This window comes from Ammospiza nelsoni, chromosome 1 (genome assembly GCF_027579445.1).
Source record: "Ammospiza nelsoni isolate bAmmNel1 chromosome 1, bAmmNel1.pri, whole genome shotgun sequence".
NCBI lineage: Eukaryota > Metazoa > Chordata > Aves > Passeriformes > Passerellidae > Ammospiza > Ammospiza nelsoni.
In genome coordinates this window covers 24,188,035-24,208,352 of record NC_080633.1, presented here as the reverse complement: position 1 = coordinate 24,208,352, position 20,318 = coordinate 24,188,035, and the positions used below count along the sequence as shown (strand labels likewise).

Here is a 20,318-nt window from a genome sequence, read left to right as displayed (position 1 = left end):
TGATGTTCTTCTCATTTTAGGGAGTTCTTGTAGGACTTCCTGAGTACACATGGATCACCAGTATTCAGGCTTTTCACTAAGAATATTGTATATATTCAAGTTAGTAATTAAGAGATTATCCTTATCCTTTTTCTGTGATAACAAGGAAGGGGATGGAATTCCTAACTTCTGTTGTCACAATGAGTAAATGGACTAGCAGAAAGAATCTAGGCAGCTATTTGTATGTTATTTCTTACATATCTGGAAAGATACTAGGCTTGTCTGGCTTTGGAAGCCCTTGTATTGGCAATTCCAGAGCTATCATGAGAGCTCAATTACATCTTTTGGTTAGAAAGTGAATTTCTTACCTTTTTTCATTCATCAATACATTCTTTCTTCACGTGACCTTTCTTCCATGTGTCCATTTTACCAGTGTCAGAAATAGAAAGATAGTTTCCAATCAGAATGTCACTAATTAGTTAAAAATGTCAGTCACTGTCAAGAAACCTGCAGAAGTCTTTTCCTGTGCTGCGATGCAGGTGGTTTTATTGGGTTTTTTCTTTGTGTCTGCATTACAGATGTCTGCATTATATATTTGCCTGGAACAGTGCTTATCAGTTTCTTTAATTCAAATCTTTATGAAAATTCTAACTTTCCATATGAAAAGCTTTAGATTCTCTTTGCTTTGTAGACCAAAGTCTGAAAATAAAATCTAGAAGTAATGTGGCTGGCTTACAGTTAAAACTCATTTATCTCTTGCATGTCATTGCATTGTCATTGTATACAATACTTGAAAAATTGCTTTGGCATGTCTGTAGAGTTGCACCAGGGAAAATTCTTCTGTGGAGACTTGCTTAGGAAATGTTTATATCTCAGTTTTTACTGAGTAGTGCAGACATGAAGCACAATGTCTATGAAATAAAGAACTCAACTTTTCAGACAGTAATATCCAGTTCAGATAGAAAGAATATTCAGTGAAGGTGAAAGTTGGCATGAGCATGAGCAAAAGCTGAGCTAAGGCATGAACAAGAGAAAAAGAGCCTAAAGTTAGTAAATGGTTAAAACTAGTTGTTCAGCTGTATATAAGCATGGGAGCCTTTTGGCCAGAAAATTAATGGTGCAAGCCCTTTTAAACTATAAGCAGATGGTAACATTTCAGGATTTGTAGGTTTTCCATTGCAACCTTACGCTGTGATCTGTATTTTTATTTCTGTACTGTCACAGAATCACAGAATGGTTGAGATTGGAAGGACCTCTGGGTGTATCATCTGGTCCAAGCCCAGGCAGGATCACCTAGAACTGGTTGTCCAGGACCATCTTCAGATGGCTTTTGAATATCTCCAAGGTGGGAGGGTCCACTACCTCTTTGAGCCAGTGCTTGGTCACCCCCACAGTAAAACAAAAAAATTCTTCATGTTCAGAGAGTGTTCTTGTGCTTCTGCTTTCACAATGCGGACTCATAGCTAATATCCAAATTGTGCAGCTGCACATTTTGTACCTGAGGAGCTAAGGTACTTGCTTATTGGCTCAGGAGGGGTTTCTTTTAGCAGGACAGTGTAAGCAATAAGCCTCCATCATATCTTCCTATCTGCTAAGGGCATTCTGGCACACACCGAAAGGCTTTTCCTCCATGCAGTGGCCAAACAAGATGGATACTTGCATGTTTCTTTGCTCTGTTGCCCTGAAAAATCAAAGAAGCAACAACCAACAAACACGGGAACCATCTGAGACCCCTTGAGCAAACAGGGAAATTAAATGTCACAGGTGCACTCCAAATCTTCTTGTCCTATCTTCCCTACTTGGTGTGTGTTCCATAACAACAATGGTGTTGGAGCCTTCGGAGCGTGGATTTTATAGCAAGCAAAGTCAGGGATGTTTGAGAGGATTGAGGAACCACAAAAAAGGCAAGTACATCCCCATGGATAGTTCTTTCATCCATGGGAATATCCCTCTTTCCTGAGATACATGTACTCACAGATTTTAGGTGTTTTTTGAAGCCAGAGGGCAGACTCACATCCCCTGCCACAGGATGCAAACCCAGCTCCATGCCTTTTTTGAAGAAAAAAAGAAGGAATTATACAAAATCAGGCTCCAAAGTTTAACCAGTCTTACACAAATTATGATCGCAGAGAGGAGAACATATGCTCAAGAAAGAACTTCTGGATCAATCTTGCATAAATAAACCTCAGGGAGTGAGTGGGTGTATGAGTCAAGTGAAAGATACCAAGAACAAAGGTGAAATTTTATTTTTCTGTGGCTGCTGAGTGTTCTCAATTCAAAAGTGGTGGGAAAGCTGATGTCCACCTTTAGGAATCTTTAAGTGTCTTGACGTGAAAGTTTTTATGTGACTTGCAGAGCTGTCAAATCATTACAAAAGAGTAACTAGTGCCAAAATGTGAAATGAGAGCTTTGTGCAGTTGCTGATTAGATGAATCTGTTTCCCCAATCATCCATCCAATATTCTAATTGAACCTCAAGCCAAAATTCATGAGGCAAATTTCATTATTGTAGTGATGCCTAACGTGGAGTTGGCATCCTGTTATAGTCATGATGGTGAGATGGATAGGAGGCTGAAAGATGAACTAATAACACTTCATTGTGATGAAATATCAAAGTATGTTGGAAGGTCACCTTGTATTGTATAATTATACTTTCAAAAGAACTTAAATTCTTGCTTCAGCCCTCAGTGAATTTGAGACAGCAGCAATGATGGGAAAAACCTTCCTTAAAAATCCCAAGAATTGTACTTGTTCTGGCATGACACTGCCTAAGGTGATTTGCAAACAAGGCTGCCATTGCCAGGCTTTCACAGTAATGCAAGGTTCAGCATACATTTTAAAACATTAAATCAGCTTTCCATTTGCATAGATATGATTATTTGAATGTGTAGATTCTGTTAGCTTAAAGGGCCCCAATAATCTAATGCTGGAGCTGAAATTAAATATTCAAAGTAACTGTATATTAATAATTTCAAGCAGTAGACCAAAAAACGTTTCTGCTTGACTTTGGAAGATACAGAGTGTGTCTGCTGCCACAAGCAATGCTAGGGTTGTAGCTATTGAATGTTCTGAAAATCAGGCTGAAAGCTTAGGGCAGAAATAGATGCTCCTGTCTGAGTGGGTTAAGCTTTGTTTTTTTTGTAGAAGCCAGTATTGCTATATACCTTAAAGCTTAAACCCAGAAATCCCAAAGTATGAGTTGCAATAGTCTTGTGAAAGTGGCTACAGTTAGTAAATACCATGTGTATCTGGGAAACAAAATATTGCGTTATGATTTATTCACAATCAAAATAAATGGAGCTCTTTATGGACAAGTAACAGGCTACCACATTTTACATCATCAGATCAAATCTCATGTCAGATGGTTTCAAATCATACTTGATTAAATTGTTCTCTCAATGTCCCTGCACAAAGCAGTTTGGAGTGTAAGTTGATATGACATTACCTGAATGGCAGCACACAAGAAGGAGGCAAAATGCATGTTTAGTTCATCAAAGAACAGCATGTCTGCCAGTTCACTGCTTTTTCTGGATGGCCCAGATTTCTGCAGAGGTTGTTGTGCCTAATAAATGTCTCAGTGCTCTGTGTCCACTTACTGTATTTGGAATGGACCCACAAGACACGCAGTGACATGGAGCTCTGGTGCCTTTGCGAGAGTGTCAAGATGGAAATTGCCAATTCTCAGTATGAACTCACAGTTAGCAAAAGGAGATCCAGATCCTACAGCTGCTCCTGCATATGGGCAGTGAGAGGGGAAGGACCATAGCTGACTTACTCTTTGTTCGCCAGTCTAGATGGGAGAGATCTTGTCCTGTGAAAAGCAGCAGTGAAATGATGCCTTTGGCTGTCGCAGGGTCATGGACTTCCCTCAGACAGGAGTATGTGGAGAGAGGCAGGAGAATGTGTGTTCCTCCCAAACCAAAGGCTGCCCTTTGGAAGCAGAGGGTTATGCGCTGTCTGTCAAGTCACTGTGTTTCAGCTGAACAGTTCTAGAAACTGTAACCATGACTTTACAACATACTCCGTACTTAGCCGAGATCCGGAAGAGAGGGCAGCCTGGCTATGTCATCCCAAGTTCCTATCTCAGTTTGCAGTGTGTGTGAGTTGTGTTTCTTGGAGTAATCTACCATTTGTTGAACCAATGTGGTACATGACATCTGTGGCCTGATCTTCACAGATCCCTCATTCTTGGCTAGATCTTTATTCATCTGTCAGTAAAATGTTGGAATATCTTTGGAGTTTCAACATAAAATTGCACTGTTGTTCAACACAAAGCTGGCAATACAGCCATACTGCCGTACAAATCAGAATTTCATATTTTACATTGTCATTGTGGGGTTGATAGCATCTTACACATGATGAGTGAAAATATTTTAAATTGCACTTTGAAAAGAAAAAGTGTGTCTGGAAATATTTTTTGTCACTGTTTTTTTTTTTCTTGAAAGCCTTTGGACATGCAGCCTAACAATTTGTTTCTTTCCTGAATGTATCTTTATTTATGCAGCAGAAGTATTCCTCTACTTCAAGGTAAATTCTGTACCGTTTCACACCCCATTGTTTACAGACCTTCATGAATCCATTGTCATTTATTTGACCCCTTAAACCTAGGAGCACATTTCCAATATGCAGTATGCAAGAAATTTAATTTTCAATTTATATTCATAATAATTAATCTCTAATGTTATTATGTTTTGATGAATTGCATGACATTGTTTGTGTCTCTCTTAGCAGCTATTTTAGCGTTCTTTGTAATGAAAACGATTTTGTTAATGATATAATTCATAGGACAGTATTAGTTGAGGGAAAATTATGTCATTCAGGCAAAAAGGCACAATTAAATTTTCAAAAGTAGTGTATTCAAAAATACATATCATCTGTCCCTTTTGTTACCAGTTTTTGTAGAAACTTGAAAGGTTCACTTGCAGACTGGATAAAGCATGGAAGCAGAAGATAGCAGAAGATGAAGTCTCAAAAAACCCCCACGTTTTCACCCTACATTGGAACTGTCAGCTTTAGATTTATATTAATTAAAGCAAGTCACATTCTAAAAACATGTTTTTATTTTTTCAGACCACTCTTCCGTGGAAATTCAGATGTTGATCAACTAGGAAAAATCTTTGAGTGAGTAATAACTAATTGCCTTATGTCAGTATCTGTTTAACATTGAAACCCTATGAGATTTCTTTGCCAGGTTTTTATGCAATAATGTAACTAGAATTTCCATATTTCCTATTGCTATGGCATGCAATATGATATTTCTGTGTATTCTGTGTCAGAATGGAAGGAGGAAGCAACATGGAATATAGTTCTGCAAAACTGATAGCCATCATCAGGAAGTTAGGAGACTTCTGGGTTTGGGCTTTTTAAGTCTCTTAAACATACTGTGCATGTACCATTCATACATATTCATAAACAGTTAAATGCAAGAGATTCTCTTAATGTAAACAAACACAGGGGTTTTTGTTGTTGTTTTTTTTCATTGTGCATTGCAGAAAACAACATTAGAATACATTAAAAGCTGAAATCTCTGAGATCGTTACCAACAGCATCTTTGCAGAAAAAACTTCCAAACATAAAAAAATGTGTTAGCTTTTAAAATCTATTTTGTAGCCTGTTAACAGTCCATATTTTGGTCTGGAAGGTAACTCTGAGAACTGAAGAATATCAGCATTTTAATATGTGCTTTCTCAGAGATTATTTTATTTTAAAACCATTTTACAGTTCTAGGAGTTTGTGTTTTTCAGGTACATCAAATATGTTTAGGAGGCAGGTAGACTCTAAACTCTCTGAGATGCAATACTTCTCATCCAAAATTCAGTTACTGATATTACCAATATGATAATTAAGTAGAATTATATTACTTCTTGTAAAAGCTCTTCAGACTAAGGAACATTTTTTTATTTTTAAGAGGCATGTAACTTTAAGATGTGATGTATGTATCATGTAGGTAGGAAATCAAAACCACACAGAGCTGGTACCAATCCAGAGAGCAAATGCCTGTTTGCCTCTGCACCTCTGTCTTCCCTTTCTGTATGGAGGGGCTGCAGGGATACAGGGATCTGGATGAAAAAAGAAGTAGCCAGCACAGAGAGAGTGAGAGAAGTATTATTCCAAAATGTTATTTTCTTGAAGATATTCCAAAGAGAAGATAGTAAAATTTCTAAGAAAAGCTTAAACTGAACAAGTAATGAATTTTCTCTGTTTAATCCTGTTTCCAGTTCTCAAATCATAACAGATCTGTTTCTAAACATTTTCATTATTCAGTGTGGGGTTTCTAAATTACAGGTCTTGATTTCACAGAGTTGACTTCCCTTTCCTGCATACCATACCATGAGTATGTGACTCACTTGTGTGGTTAATTTGTCATGCGCTAAATAGCTCTTCCTGCCCAATCCAGAAAAATCAGTCCTTACAGTTTACTTTTTCTTCTTCTGCCAAAGCTACTACTTTAGTCCTACAATATTCTGCTTTATTAAATGAAGACAGCTTTGATACATACAACATATTTTACAATTAAAAAAAGACATAGCTATGATTTCTTTCATTTGTGACATTTAAGGGGAAAATTAAAATTAACTGGGCTAGGATTTAATGCATAGCTGCTAGTGGCAGCCTCCAGCAGGGATCTTTCCATCCCTAGGGGCTGAGATTACCTGTGCAGAAAAGAATTCACCAAGAAAAGAAAATGCTGTGCTAAATTTAGAAGAAATTCCTTATTGCACATCTACTTAAAGAGAAAGTTTGGATTTGCTTCTTTTGTACTGTTCTTCCTAAATAGTTGAGAAGTTTCTGTCTTGGATTCTGAGGGGTTATGCCAAATAGTGTTTATTTTGTGTTTTCACAGCTGGAGAACCCCCCACAGTTAGGCCTAGCTCTTTTTGTAGGAGGGTTGCTTCTTTCTGCGGTTGTGACTCATTGTAGAGATCAGTTTGGACAGAAGGAAGTTTCAGGATTTCTATACAGTCTGGACTGATGTATTCTTCGGATAATGGTGCTATAGTCTGCCTTTGCTTTGCATGTGCATTGTGATTTGTGTCAGTAAAATTCCACTGTGTATGAGGGTAAATTCCTCATACATGGCTCGAAATGTTTTCTTGCTTTTCCGGGACACCACCAGCTTGTGGCATATCCTCAGAGATTTCAGGCTGAATGCAATGGTTTGAACAGGCTTGTCTCCCATTGTGATCAATGGGAGTGGAAAGTACTCAGCATTTCTCAAGACCAGGCCTGAACCTTTGGCAGGAGGTGAAACTTTCCCGAGCTACTCCCAAACTTAGTCACTGGAATGGTGATGCTACCAGACCATGAGAGTGGGAGCAGCTCCTCAGAATTCATTATTAAGGGGGTTTGAGTACTACATGTGTGTAACTAAAAATGTCTCTCCTTTGCACTCTGCCTTGTGCAGCCCACCCCTCTCTGACAGGCTGCCTCCTGGTTTCTTGCCCTTAGCTCTGCCTTTGCCTGTGCTTATTCTGCCCCATTCTGCTCTGCCATGCAGTCGTACAAAACGGTGGGACTAACCAAACACATTTGAATGAAAAGATAAATGTCATTGTTATTTCAAATACTTAACTCTCCCATCCTTGATGCTGTTTGTATTAGATTAAATATGGGACCAGATCCTGAAATACCTAATCAAAAGGCTTGAACTGCCATGGCCAAGGAGGCTGCCCCATAGCCACACTGCACCTGATAAATGGCAAATGTGGTTTCTCATACAGATTCAGCTTAGCATTTCCCAAGAGGTGTGATATGTCCAGATGTAGTAGGATTTAATTGTCCTGAGATTGCAATTGCTTTGCCCTCCAAACCATGCTGTTATTTTGAGGACATACTAATTTTCAGAGGTATTTTAGGTAAGCCAAATTGCAATCTGAAATCCACATAGGTAGAGGTGGGGCAATTCCATTACGTTTGCTCTGGTACCCTATGATTTACCTCCATGTAGTTGGCCCACGGCCTCACCCAGTCTTGTGACAAACTCAGTGAGAAAAAAGGTCAATGCTGCTCCCTAGTGGCACTGGCCTTTGTGCAAGCCCAAGTATTCAGTGACATCGTTTTTCTGTTCTGTCTTGTCTTACCCTGTAAGTGTTTCCATGGAAAATCTCGATTTTACAGGTTATAAAAATTTATTTTCCCTGAAACCAAACAAGTAATGTATGATCTTTTTCATAATTTCCACCAGAAACTGGTTTTCAACCCCACAAATATTAACATCAGACTAAAATGTGAAATGTATGAGACATAATTCATTGTTGGTGATTTACCTATTTAATTTATTTGAGTTTTAGAACTCAGCACGATTATTTAATAAGTATAAATATCTTACATAATTTAAAGAATAAAGAAATAAAATACTTAAAGAAATTAAAATATTCTTTTAAAGAGTAAAGAAAAACTAAAACACAATTGAAAGCAAAACCACAAAGACACTCAAGTGCCTTTCCATTTCTAAATGGAAATAGAGACTTTAAAACCTGTATTGTGAAGGAAATAAATTGTTTAAATTTGGGCAACAATTACTGCACAGAGCTTTGAAGCATTATGAAACATCCCTTTTATTGCCTTACCCTCATCTTGACCCACACTCTTCTCTCAGTCCCTATTCTTGTGAAAAAAGATCCTTGCACGCAATTCCCCTTTGAAACTGCTTTTAATCATCCTGGAGTGACATATGTTGCGCCATCCAGTCAAGAGCTAAACAACCTTTTTCTAAAGCACTCAGCTTTTTTTTTTAATAAAAAGACTCTGAGACTTAGGCCAGAAAATTGTGCTACCCACAAAATTGTTTCAACCAAGCACATTGAGGACATATGTTTATCAGCTTCTATTCACAGAGATTATTGTACTGCTGTAGAATTAAACATTTAAGCTCATTTAAACTAAAATACTTATAAAATGCCACTCATTGTAATCAATATGAAGGGAAAACTGCATAAATATTCAGACCTAATATTGTTTTTCATTTTGCAGTGTAATTGGACTCCCAGAAGAAGAGGACTGGCCTAATGATGTTGCCCTTCCAAGAAATGCCTTTACTTCTAGACCCGCACAACCTATTGAAAAATTTGTACCAGATATCGATGAAGTAGGCAAAGACTTGCTTCTTGTGAGTTCCCATTTGTTGTTCCCTGCCTCACATGACTCATGGCTCCCACTGTGCATGCAGCTTGCCAAGAAAAAATGAAGTTTCCATTTAATGGAGTTAGTAAAAAAAAGGTCAAAAATAGCTAAGACAGTTTGTGTTAATCTGTGAAACAACAGCACAAAGACACACTGCCTTTGGTTCAAGAGGTGTCAGAGCTGAGAATAGCTCAAGATTAGGAAACTAGGTCAGAGACATATATGTTTGACCTGTCGTTAGACTTTCTGATTAGATCTTCATTACTGACCCCTGTAGTGCCACTGCAGCAGCCTCCCTTACAGTATTGGCCTGATGTGAGTACAAAAATGGATCTACCATTCATGTACTGTAGTGGGCCCAGCATAAAGCAGGAAGTAGACTGTAGTGGCAGATTACATCTGCTAGTCTTCTACTGAATGCTGAAAACTCTACGCTTGGAAGTCACCAGTTATTGCCTCTTGCAAATGGCAAGGCTGAACAGAAGCAAAAGAATTGGGCTGGTACAGCTATTTCCATCATTGTTATACTTACATCAGAAATCCCAGTCCTGAAATTCAGTCTTGAAATGGAATATAGGGAATGACCCTGCATCAGTTTGCTTCATGCTGTGCTTGTTGAAATCTAGTTAGATTTGTTCTTTGGAGGTCTTCTAAAGATCTTGATTCATGTGATCTAGGTAGAGTACAATTCTTGAAAGACTTGATGCATCTCTTCAGGAGCTGCTGTCTCTGGCCAAGGTTGTCTCAGCAGCAGATGGTCCCTGCAGTGTCCTCATGATGGCAGCTCCCAGCTGCAGAAAGCTGGACTACATCTGGCCACTTGAAATGACAAGGGAGAAACGCTGCTATGAGAAAAATCTGTTGTGCTTGCAGACAGCCTGGAAGTGGAAGCTAGACATGGGACAAGAGTTCGATTCTAGGAACAAGAAGGAATAATATATGGCCAAGAGCTCAGTGAGTGTGAGGCATGATGAGGGGGGGAGGGAGGAAGGAGATTAATATCTGTGCCTAGAAGGTGAGGTGGGAAAGAGATCTGTCCCTGCTAGGAAAAGAGATGATAACTGGGAGCCAGAGATGAAAGGGGAGAGTAGAACTGGAAGTCACTGAATTAAATTTCAGGAGTGAAATGATAGAAATTCTGATAAAAGAAAAGAAATTAGGACTAGGAATTGGTTAGACAAGAACAGTAGAAAGAATAATACATGGAGGTGAATACATGGAGATTTCAGTGCTGGCTGGACAAAGGCTGGGATACAGATCAGGAAGGAGGGCCATCAAAGTGCAGCTAGGAAGATGAGGGAGAAACTGAACACACAGCATAAGCAGATGAAGGCTGTCCTGTGCATGTGAGTTAAAGAAAACCTGTATTCTGTGATTGTCTAAATTGGGAATACTTGAATTTTCTAGCATGTAATTTTTGAGGTGGCCATACTCTATACTGTGACCCTACTGCTTGTTTTAGTACGGATGGTCATTGTGCACCACCTTCTGAGACCCTGTTGTGTCTCATACTGATCATAAACTGAAGGTGGTATGCATTAATGTATGTATGCAATGACAGCACTGTAACTTACATTGTAGTTAAAACTAACTTCTTTTCATACTTTCAGAAATGCCTAGCATTCAACCCAGCCAAAAGAATATCTGCATATGTTGCCCTTTCTCACCCATATTTCCATGATCTGGAGAAATTCAAGGAGAATCTGGACTGTCACGTGTCATCCAGCCAAAACTCCAGTGAGGTGAATGCATCATAAGTGCTGACTGAAGACGAACCATAAATGAACAAGACATGTAGCTGACAAGGCCACTGTCCCAAACAAACCACATAGCTGTCCTAGCGAGATCATTATTTGGAGGTTTTATGCACTTATCTTTTATTTTGGGATTGTGATGTGCTTATCCATGGAAATCAATCTAGTTTACTTTTATCAGAGCAATGCAAGGGCCAGGGCTTTGACCTGCTCCTGTTGCAGCTTTATGTTTGTTTTGGTTTTGTTTTGTTTATCTGCCTGGGAAAACTCCAGACGAAGAGAAGCTGCTGACCAGTTTTGCTGCCGTTTTATCTTTCTAATATTGAACGCTGCCAGTGTTTCATGATCGAGTCACTGCCATCGATGCAATCTCTCTCTCTCTCTAGCTGCTGAAGCGTGATTTGGTACTTTATTATTGTTATTCTGTGACATTTAAAGAATGGCATTGAAATACCAGATCTCTGCAACCTGCAGTTAACTGATAGATGTGTTAATACATCCAGCTACTGTTCATTCATAGCAGATACGCAGGTGCTTCCCCACTTGAAAACATGGATAAATTAATTTATCATTTTGTTGCTCTATAAAAATAACAGTGATGATGATGATCATAATAAATGTCTCAGCTTTTAGGTTTTTTCATACACAAACGAGTTATTATCTAGCTATGTTTGTGTGCATGTTTCAAAAAACTGTCCTGTTCTTACTGTTTCAATTTCCAGATGGTCTTTCTGTGTTGAAATGCAGACATGTTCTAGTCCATCATCTAACCCATAATTCCTCCCTGGAAACAGCTGCAAGCATATTTTCTTCATCTCATTTCAAATAATTTTCTGATGTCCAGCTCAAAAGACATGAGCAGAGCCAATGAAAATGAATACAGATTTTCACCTTAAACCTGTTCTCATTGTCAGCCAAAAACAAAAATAGAAAAAATATTTCTGGTTCAGAAGCAGAGAATCCTATACCTGCAATAAGCACAGAGAAGTATTTGTGCTGCATTGTACTCTGTATATTGTGCTGCCTTACCTGCAACACCCCCAATACATCACAAGTGCATGAACATTAATGCTCAAAATCCCTCACATGTCACTTACTAAGCAGGCTTGTTTTCTGTGCAGAAATGCATGACCCTCTCTCCTAAACCACCATGTGGGGATACTAGCACACGCCTGTCCACTAAGGTTAATGTGCCATTATTGAATGTCAAAATAACTAAGCAATTTACTTGCCTTTATAGCACAGTTATTTTAAATATTACCTGAAATTTTTATATTTAGTATTTTTACCTTAACTAAAATATATTTTCAGTATTTTGAAAAGAAACTTTTATTTTTTTAATACTGTACTGGGGAAAAAGAAGTATTTTAAATCCATAAAAGCTATTCCCTAGCTGTTCAGTGCATTTACTTGGGCATGACTTGGGGGAAAATATTGGTCCCCCAAAAATGAGGATAACTGATGCGAAGTGAGGCAGCCAGCTTTGCTTTCTCCTGTGACAGTCCCTTAGGCTTCTCTCTTCCTCTTCTCTATCTCATCTTGTCTGGGTGGTGAGCCAGCATTGTATCCTCATGCTTGGCAGAAGCAGGTCCTTAGCAGTGAGTTGGGCAGTGTAACTTTTCCAGCAGTGACAGGGGAGCTTGCTGCCATCTCACGGGCAGGTCTCTCGCTCCTGTGGCGACCCTCACTGTTAACTGTGTTTCAGGTATCTGCGCTCCCTGGGTCATGGTCCGCTGCTAGGATAGTAAGTGGGTCTTACCTGTCTCCTGGATAAAGCTTTTTGTTACTGCTAGGCATTTAAATGTGTGATACATGGTTAAATTAAGTCTACTTTAAACAAGCCAGAGTTTCAAAGGACCACTTGCATGCTTGCGTGCAGTGGCCTGTGCTTTTCTTTAAGCCCAAAATGAGCCTGTGCAAAAAACTTAAGCAGCATGAACAGGCAAGTTGCAAATTAGGCCTGGCAAGAGCATGTACAAAGCATCTGCACACAGAGATACCACAGGTCTGTAATGTCAGAATTTCAGAAGCTCTGTGAGCAGGAAGCTGAAGGCCAGGGAGCTGTCACAGCAGCAAACCTAATCTTGGCCTTACCTTTGTCATTCTCTTTGTTCCTACACCCAAAGGGAACTGCAGACCTACTGCATTGGTGGTGTCCCAATCCTATTGCTGTACAGGTTAGTGGACCCAAGTGTGAATAATATTTACAATTCCCAGAGTAGGATGGGGCAGAGTGAATTTTTTGCTAGCAATTTTTAAACACTAAGTAGAACAACAAACAGAGACAAAAGTCAGGAGACTCTTGCAATAGTAGTAATTAGAAAAGCTTTTTTATGGAGCTTAGCACTTTTGAAAACATTCCACATTTTACCTAGCATGGAGCTATCTGTCATACATACCTTATCAGGGCATTCAGCTGGTGTGGCGTCCCAGCAACTGCTCAGGGAACTGTCCCAGAGCTCTCCACCAACTAATACAGAGTGAAAATGTAGAGAAGGAGATGATATTTTCCAAATTAGGCTTAAAACTCTCAGATAGAAATGTGCATCTGTTCCACATAAGAATCTATTCTATTAAGCTTAGCAAAGCTAAAAAGTAGACAATATGGTTGCTGAATGTAGATACATTATTAGGGTAAAAACAGAAAGGAAGGGAGAGAATACTTAAAGCCAAAGGTTAGTGTTGGCTCAAAAACTAATGAGAATGTGGAAATCACCAGGAATTTAACTACTGGAGCAGTATTTCCCAATCATAGTATCAAAGAGCTAAGCAAGCAGCAGAGAAAAACAGGGGCTGGCTTATGGAGTCAGAGGCAGAGCTTCTGCAACATGGTGCTGTATGTTGTCTAATATAGTAGGATCAGGTTATAAATGAGAGCATTGAGGAGACCAGTTTCAAAGGGCTGTATTAATGGTCACATTCTGGAACATCTTTCCAGTGGGAATGGCAGGAACAAAACCAAGAAATCTAAGAATCTTGGCAGGGTTAGGGAAAATATTTCTCTAATGGGGTCCTTGTGGTAGCAAGGGCCTGGATTCAAAGGACCAACAATTTTTCAAATTACCTCCTTTTCCAAATCTCTTTAGGAAGAAATTCCATTTGACATGCCATAGACTTAATCATATTCCAGTCTTCCCTGCCAAACCATGTGGGGCTTCACTTACACTAGTAAACTGAGAACGCCTGTTCTCTGGCTGGGCAGAGCACTGTTGTTGGCTAATACCATGCCAGGAATCATATTTATAATTAGACAGCACAGACAGCTGTGGGACTGTGCTCAAACCCATGTCCTTGCTCTTCTTATGTTACTGGTATAGCTCTACTGTTTTTGTACCTGTACTCAGTACTGCCATATGGGTAGGATGTAGGAATTGTGTAAGTGAAAAAGAAAGTGCTGTGATGTAAACTCTTTGTACACATTTAAAGAAGACTTCAGAGTGCATTTCTTCTTAGTGATATCTAAACCTGTATGTGTCCTCTTCTACAGGAGTGGTTCAACAGCAGCTAAAAAATGCTGAATAACAAGAGATGTATTAAGTATAGCTCCTAGAACGCCCACAGCCAGGCACTGTGCTCTTCTTAGCAGAGAACAGGGTGTTCTGGGTAATGGAAGGAGAAATTTCTATCTCCCACCAACCTTTTTTTTTTCTTTCTAATCACTACTACATAACTCTGCAGAAAAAAAAACAGCCCCAATAGCCAAGGAAAAAAATCACCACAAGCAGCTAGTGAAGTGCTAATTGGTGAACCATAGCAATCCATCTGGTGCAGCCCTTTTCTCTTCCCCCTGTCCACACTCACACCAGCCTTCCCATTTGTCTCCCTCAGCTCCCTTATGTAAACAGGTTTCAGTGATGCTCACAGGTGCTATTTCCAGCAAGATTCTTCCAAATTTTCCATAGCTACACATAGTGTCAATGTCCCCTCCATTCCTATTACTAAATCTTGCTTCTTTTAGTCTCACAGTCTAAACCAGTGATGAGACAAGAACTTTGTGCACCTCCTTGCTTAGGCTTAGTTTTGTGTACCCCTTTGTTGCCTTCTGTGTGATTAGTAAAATTCTAAAAATAGGATTTGTGCATATTTCTGTGTAGGTTGTGCCCATGCTCCAGGTTTCTTTCAGCCTATTAGTCCACAATGATCAATAATAGAGCATCTTTCCCTGTTGTTTCTGTCCTAAAACACACCAAAAAATGAGCACGTCATGTTTGCAAAAAAAGTTAAATTTAGGGCTATGTGTACAGAGCATTTTTAATGAAAGGAATCACTAAAATGCAGTATTTGAACCTCTTCTACATGGGGGAGGGTTTCCAGCATGATAACTCTTACTTGGTTTTTATACCCAGTGGTTGTTTTGGTGAATAAGAAGAAAATATTGTGCCTTGCTGCTTTTCACAGGTTCGCTCACTGTCTTTGAGTTTTATTATACATATAATTCTTTCTGCTGTTAGGTATTAGACCAGCTTTAATGTGGAAAATAAAGAGAAAACATGCTGGTTTGGTCTTCTAGCCAGCAAACTAGGAGCACTTACCTGACTCACAACTGAAAACACATCACTTGTCAAATACATACATGAATCAGAAACCACACAGTTCAGTTTTAAAGGCCACATTAATTATGTTCCACATATAAGATACATTTGAATAATGAGGAAGTTTATTCTAAGAACTCTGTTTTATAGAACCACTTGGCTAGTATTTTTCATATACAGTAGGTTCAGGAATAGATTGACTTTTATATACAATGTGAATTAGAAGTTACTAGGCTATTTGAGTGATTTTGTTGTTTTATGCTTGAAGCTTGAATTGATTGCAAGCTTAGGAACCTAACATATTTATTTTATTGCTTCAAAACTGCTTCTAAATATCAAGATCTCTTTTGATTTTAACAGGATTTCACACTTTTTTTTTAATGTGTAAATTATGTTCTTGAAGTTAGTATGTTAGAAAAAGCATTTTTCTGAACTGCATTAGTGGGGGGAAATTTAAGAAATTTATTTTTATTTTCACAGAGAGAGAAACTCTTCAATAACTGACTATCAATAAGCTACACTTTCATTTCCTTTTGATTACTAAGCCTTGAGTATACAGGTTACTTTCAATGAAGAAAAAAGTCAGAATCTCTAGAAAATTAAATGGGATTTTATATGTTTAAGCTTCCAAGTTTTATTTTCATATCCTTTTTTTTTTTGTGGAAGTACAGTTTAGATGTACAAAAACATGACTACAATTTTAACAGTCTAACTGGCTGTACAACTCAAATTGAAGTTTTATTTGTGAGCTGTTTATTTTATTTTATTATCTGTCTGCGTCTTGCAAATTATTAGATAATGGCTGTAATACAATTCTAGTTTCTGGACTGGACTCTGTAACCATCAAATCTCAATAATTTATGTAAAACAGAAAGAGGCTTTCTCATAGATTCTAATTACCTAGGCCATTAAAAGGAGAGAGATGTAGACATATGAACTGACAAATATACTTTTGCCAAGTGTTGTTTCTTCCCTTTAGTTTGAAGCTTAGCAAGTATTGCATACTGATCTGCAATACATATACAATGTAAGAACCATAAAGACCACTTAAGAGTAGTGTGCACAAATAATATGAAAAATGGCTCATTAGACTCTTTGAGAAACCAGCTGAAAATCATTACTTTAGCTGTAACACTCAAAATCTTGAAACTCATATATTTTTCCATTAAAAAGTATTCCTGAAAAATTATGTGTATGTTTTTAATTCAGTGATAGGCACCCAAACAGAACTGAATCAAGTGGGAGCTTGTTCTCAAAAGTGATTTTTCCAGGCTGAATAGATGCCATCAGTTCTTCATGTACTCATCAGAAACTAAAATTAACCAGCACCATTCTTAGATGAGCCTTTTGCTTTCTGGGCAAAAAAACCCAGAAAAACTGTTGATAAAGTTAGTGGAAAATTTGCTTTGACTTAAAAGTCCTGTGGAAGCTTCTGCAATATTGTTTTCCAGCCTTCATTGAAAGACTGTGCAAAACAGCAAAGATAAATCAAAACTCCTTAACCTTATGGTCTTCTGCCCTTCACATTACATATTTATCTGTTTTGGGATGAATTGATGGGTTTTATGCAGCCCAATGTTAATGAGACTTCTGCAAGGCTAGAGAATGAAAAAAGAACTTCTGCTGTAGTATTTTGATTGTTGGTGGTTGTAGTAGGGCAGATTTTTTTTGTTTCCAGGAAGGATCAGACAAAATATACTGCCTTCTTTGAAAAGAAACAAAGAAAAAAGGAAAAAAAAAAGCACCCACAAACAGCTGACACTTGGTAAAGATTAGAGAGAAGATTTTTAAGAAACTATTTGGAAAATATTGTCAGGATGAGTGAAAAGGAGCATATTTTTGATGTGAGAGATATAAATGGAATCAATGTGTATCAAATATGCATTGAAATTGATACTTTTTCACTGACTTTGCTAAGTTGATAGGGTTTTATGGAAGAAAAGCATCCAAGTATGAATTTATTCAAACTACCACTTAAATGTTCATTTGCACTAAAGCAACCTGTACTGTTTGAAAGGAGATGGGAAAACACATCATGTTAAACTTGTGATTTACTTTGGTGTCTACAAGGATGTGTTGTAAACCTTTCAAGCTCAGTGTCCATTTTTGAGCAAGCTGAATTCTCGTTCACACTATTCACTTTCTGTGAATCCATCCACATGCCTGAAAAAACCCCATTTTCTTTTCCTAGTGTTTACATGCATACTTGCTCACATTGACATGCTCATGTTAAATCCAGACAGGGGAAAGTCTGTGCCACTGAATGGAAAATGAATTTTCACAGACTGACAGATTCCTTTTTACAATTACTCCTAAAGGGTTTAAAATCAATTTTCAGCGTTCATTTTATTCCATGTTTCACACGTACATCATGTTATGCTAATTCTCAGCCTTTTAAAATAAAAAAGTAAAACCCCATTTCTTTAATGTTAGGATCAATTTTGAGTAGTTAGATGAAGGAGGAAAATCATGGTGTGATGGAAAGAGAAAAAAATGGGCAGAGAGCAGGAGAGTTGGCAAGTGAGTTTGACTACATGGAAAAATTATTTATAAACATAGGGAGAAGACTTTTTTCTAGTTCTTTTGTTTTCTCCTGTCACATAAGATGATAAAGCAAGACTCTGGAATGGGATTTTGGTTCCAGATACTTATGCCAACTCAAGTCGTGAGTTACAGTGCACTTCTTCAACATAGCAACAGCTCTATTTTTTTTTAATTTTGCATAAGCTAGAGCTTTTTCTGGGTAGATATAAAAAAAAGTCTTATGAGACAGCTTGACAGCAGATTAAGCTGTCCACAGAGACAGTGCCTGTAGTTCAGCTGCAGGCACTGGAGAATGCACAGCTCTGCTGCAGGAGAGCCACTGACAGTGTCTATTGGCGTGCAGTGTTCTGCATTAGAAGTTGACCCCTGCTGCAAACTGAAAATCCTTTGGTCATCCAAAATAGCATGGTTTTGCACACTTGGATTTTGATAAGGTTATCCACCTGCAAGTTTTGCTGGATCAGTCCATGGTATCAGTCCAGAACAATCCTGTAAGATGGTTCACCATCTTACAGGGGGGAGTCTGAGGGCTTAGCAAGCGTGTCTGACACCCAGTGTTAATAATAATGCAAAATCATCTGCCATGGGAAAAGACTTTTTGTAGGTTGTAGAGTAGGAACGAGCTTTCTGAGCTGCTTTGCCAACAGGAGAGCTACTGTTAACTATTATTATGTCAGCTCCAAAAATGCAGAATAGGAAGCCTGCATGACACCTTGTTGTGTTCAGTCTATGTGCATGGGTGACAGGGTAAGTGTTGGCACAGAGTGGCTAATTTTGGTCCTTCCATTAAGCATGAGCAACTGGGCTTGGCACAGAGACAAACTTCACAGTTCCAGGGATGGGAAACCTCTAATTCTCCACAGTTCTCTGGCTCTTGTTAAATATGTATACTGGTAGACCACTCAGCCATTCAAGCAGTCCTTTCCTTATCCCAGATCATCCTTCTGTGACACTGTGAAGGAAGCCTTGAGGAGTCTATTCCTAAGCAGTTTTCCAGCTTCCCTGCTTCCTCTCACTGCAGCAGCAATTACGTATAATTTGTATCTGATTCTGCTGGGTCTTCCACTACCACTGAACTAGCTGTGAGCTAAGTTACTGCCTTGTGACTCCAAGCTTCCAGTCTTGGCCAGCCAGTGATTTGTACTCTAGTTTTTCCTTGCTTCTCATTAGAAACAGGGAAGTAGTACAATAGAATATGGCAAAATGTGTGCTACTTTCACACTTTTTGGTTTAAGCCAAGCAATAAGCTAGAATAGATTAGATTGAACATAATGTCGGGTTGATTAGGAAAAACAATTTTGGATTCAGAAGATCATTTACTAAGTACAGAAGATCCCTGAACAACTGTCTGTGATCACATTTTTACATGAACACACAATGATGCCCCTGTTATACAGAAGCTTTTGATGGATACAAGACTAGAAATGCCAGCCTCCAACTTCTTGCCCTGCTTCTCCTCACTTTCCCCAAGATGCCTATTCCCAGGAAGAGGATTTCTCCCAGCATTGGGTGGAGCAACTGTGAAACAGTCCCCAGCTCTCAAGATAGGTTGTGTTCATGTAGATAATCAAGCTCATTCCTTCCCTTTTGGCTATGGCAGTGTAAAGTACAGAGCCCTGTACACAAGTACTAGGCACAAACAGACCTTAAACACCAAAATACTCTCCTGAGGGAGAGTCTTCCCTGGATCTAAAGGGGGATAGTATGTTTACTGTTTCTATGACAGCTGACTTCTACTTTTTGCATTTTAAACAGCAGTGATATAGGAACTCCCCTAAGAAAACTCTCCCACTGCACAAAAGGGACGATACTGAATTATGGACATTCTGTGGGAAAAGACAAAATGTTGTATTCCAGGTAGATGATATGTATGTCAAACAGTCATCCTTCGTCTGTGATAGAGAGTAATCCACCAAACTGGGTTTAAAATGTAGCCTGAGTTTGCAGCATGCTAGTTAAATTAAGTGTTTTTCTAGCAAGGCCCAAATCCACCATGATTTCTTGCAGGGACTTTATTGGAGTCCCTTTTAAGAAAGGTGGCTGTAACCATGGGTACAACAAAATGTACTTCAGAAATTGGATGCTGGCAAGACATTTGTGGATGTGAGGCTGTCGAAGGTGGCTTCATGTAAGCTCAGGGTGGATGTGCTTGTGTGAAAGTATTGGTTGCCATGCACATTTTGAACTGAAGTTAGCTATCAAAGGAGTGCAGAACATAATCAAAGGGGTGCAGCATCATGAGATTAGAGGCTTTTTCTCTTTAGATGTCTAGCAACCATGTGGTGTTCTAGCTCTGTTTTGTTTTGATTTGATTTATTTCACCTCCCCACTGCCATTCTCCTTCCTATTGTATGTAGTAAGTTGAAAAGAAAAGCATTACCTTATAG

General features: G+C 38.7%; 1 protein-coding gene across 2 annotated transcripts in view; it reads left to right on the top strand.

The window, feature by feature from the left end:
* CDK6 (cyclin dependent kinase 6) overlaps positions 1 to 19,330 on the top strand; it is a 131,461-nt gene extending 112,131 nt beyond the window's left edge. For both annotated transcript variants that reach the window (XM_059481648.1, XM_059481639.1), the window contains exons 6-8: positions 5,049 to 5,099; positions 8,952 to 9,087; positions 10,712 to 19,330. In XM_059481648.1, the coding sequence (XP_059337631.1) occupies positions 5,049 to 5,099; positions 8,952 to 9,087; positions 10,712 to 10,858 (334 nt within the window). In that variant the 3' untranslated portion in view covers positions 10,859 to 19,330. The remainder of the gene's footprint in view (positions 1 to 5,048; positions 5,100 to 8,951; positions 9,088 to 10,711) is intronic.
* Positions 19,331 to 20,318: the final 988 nt, after the last annotated feature.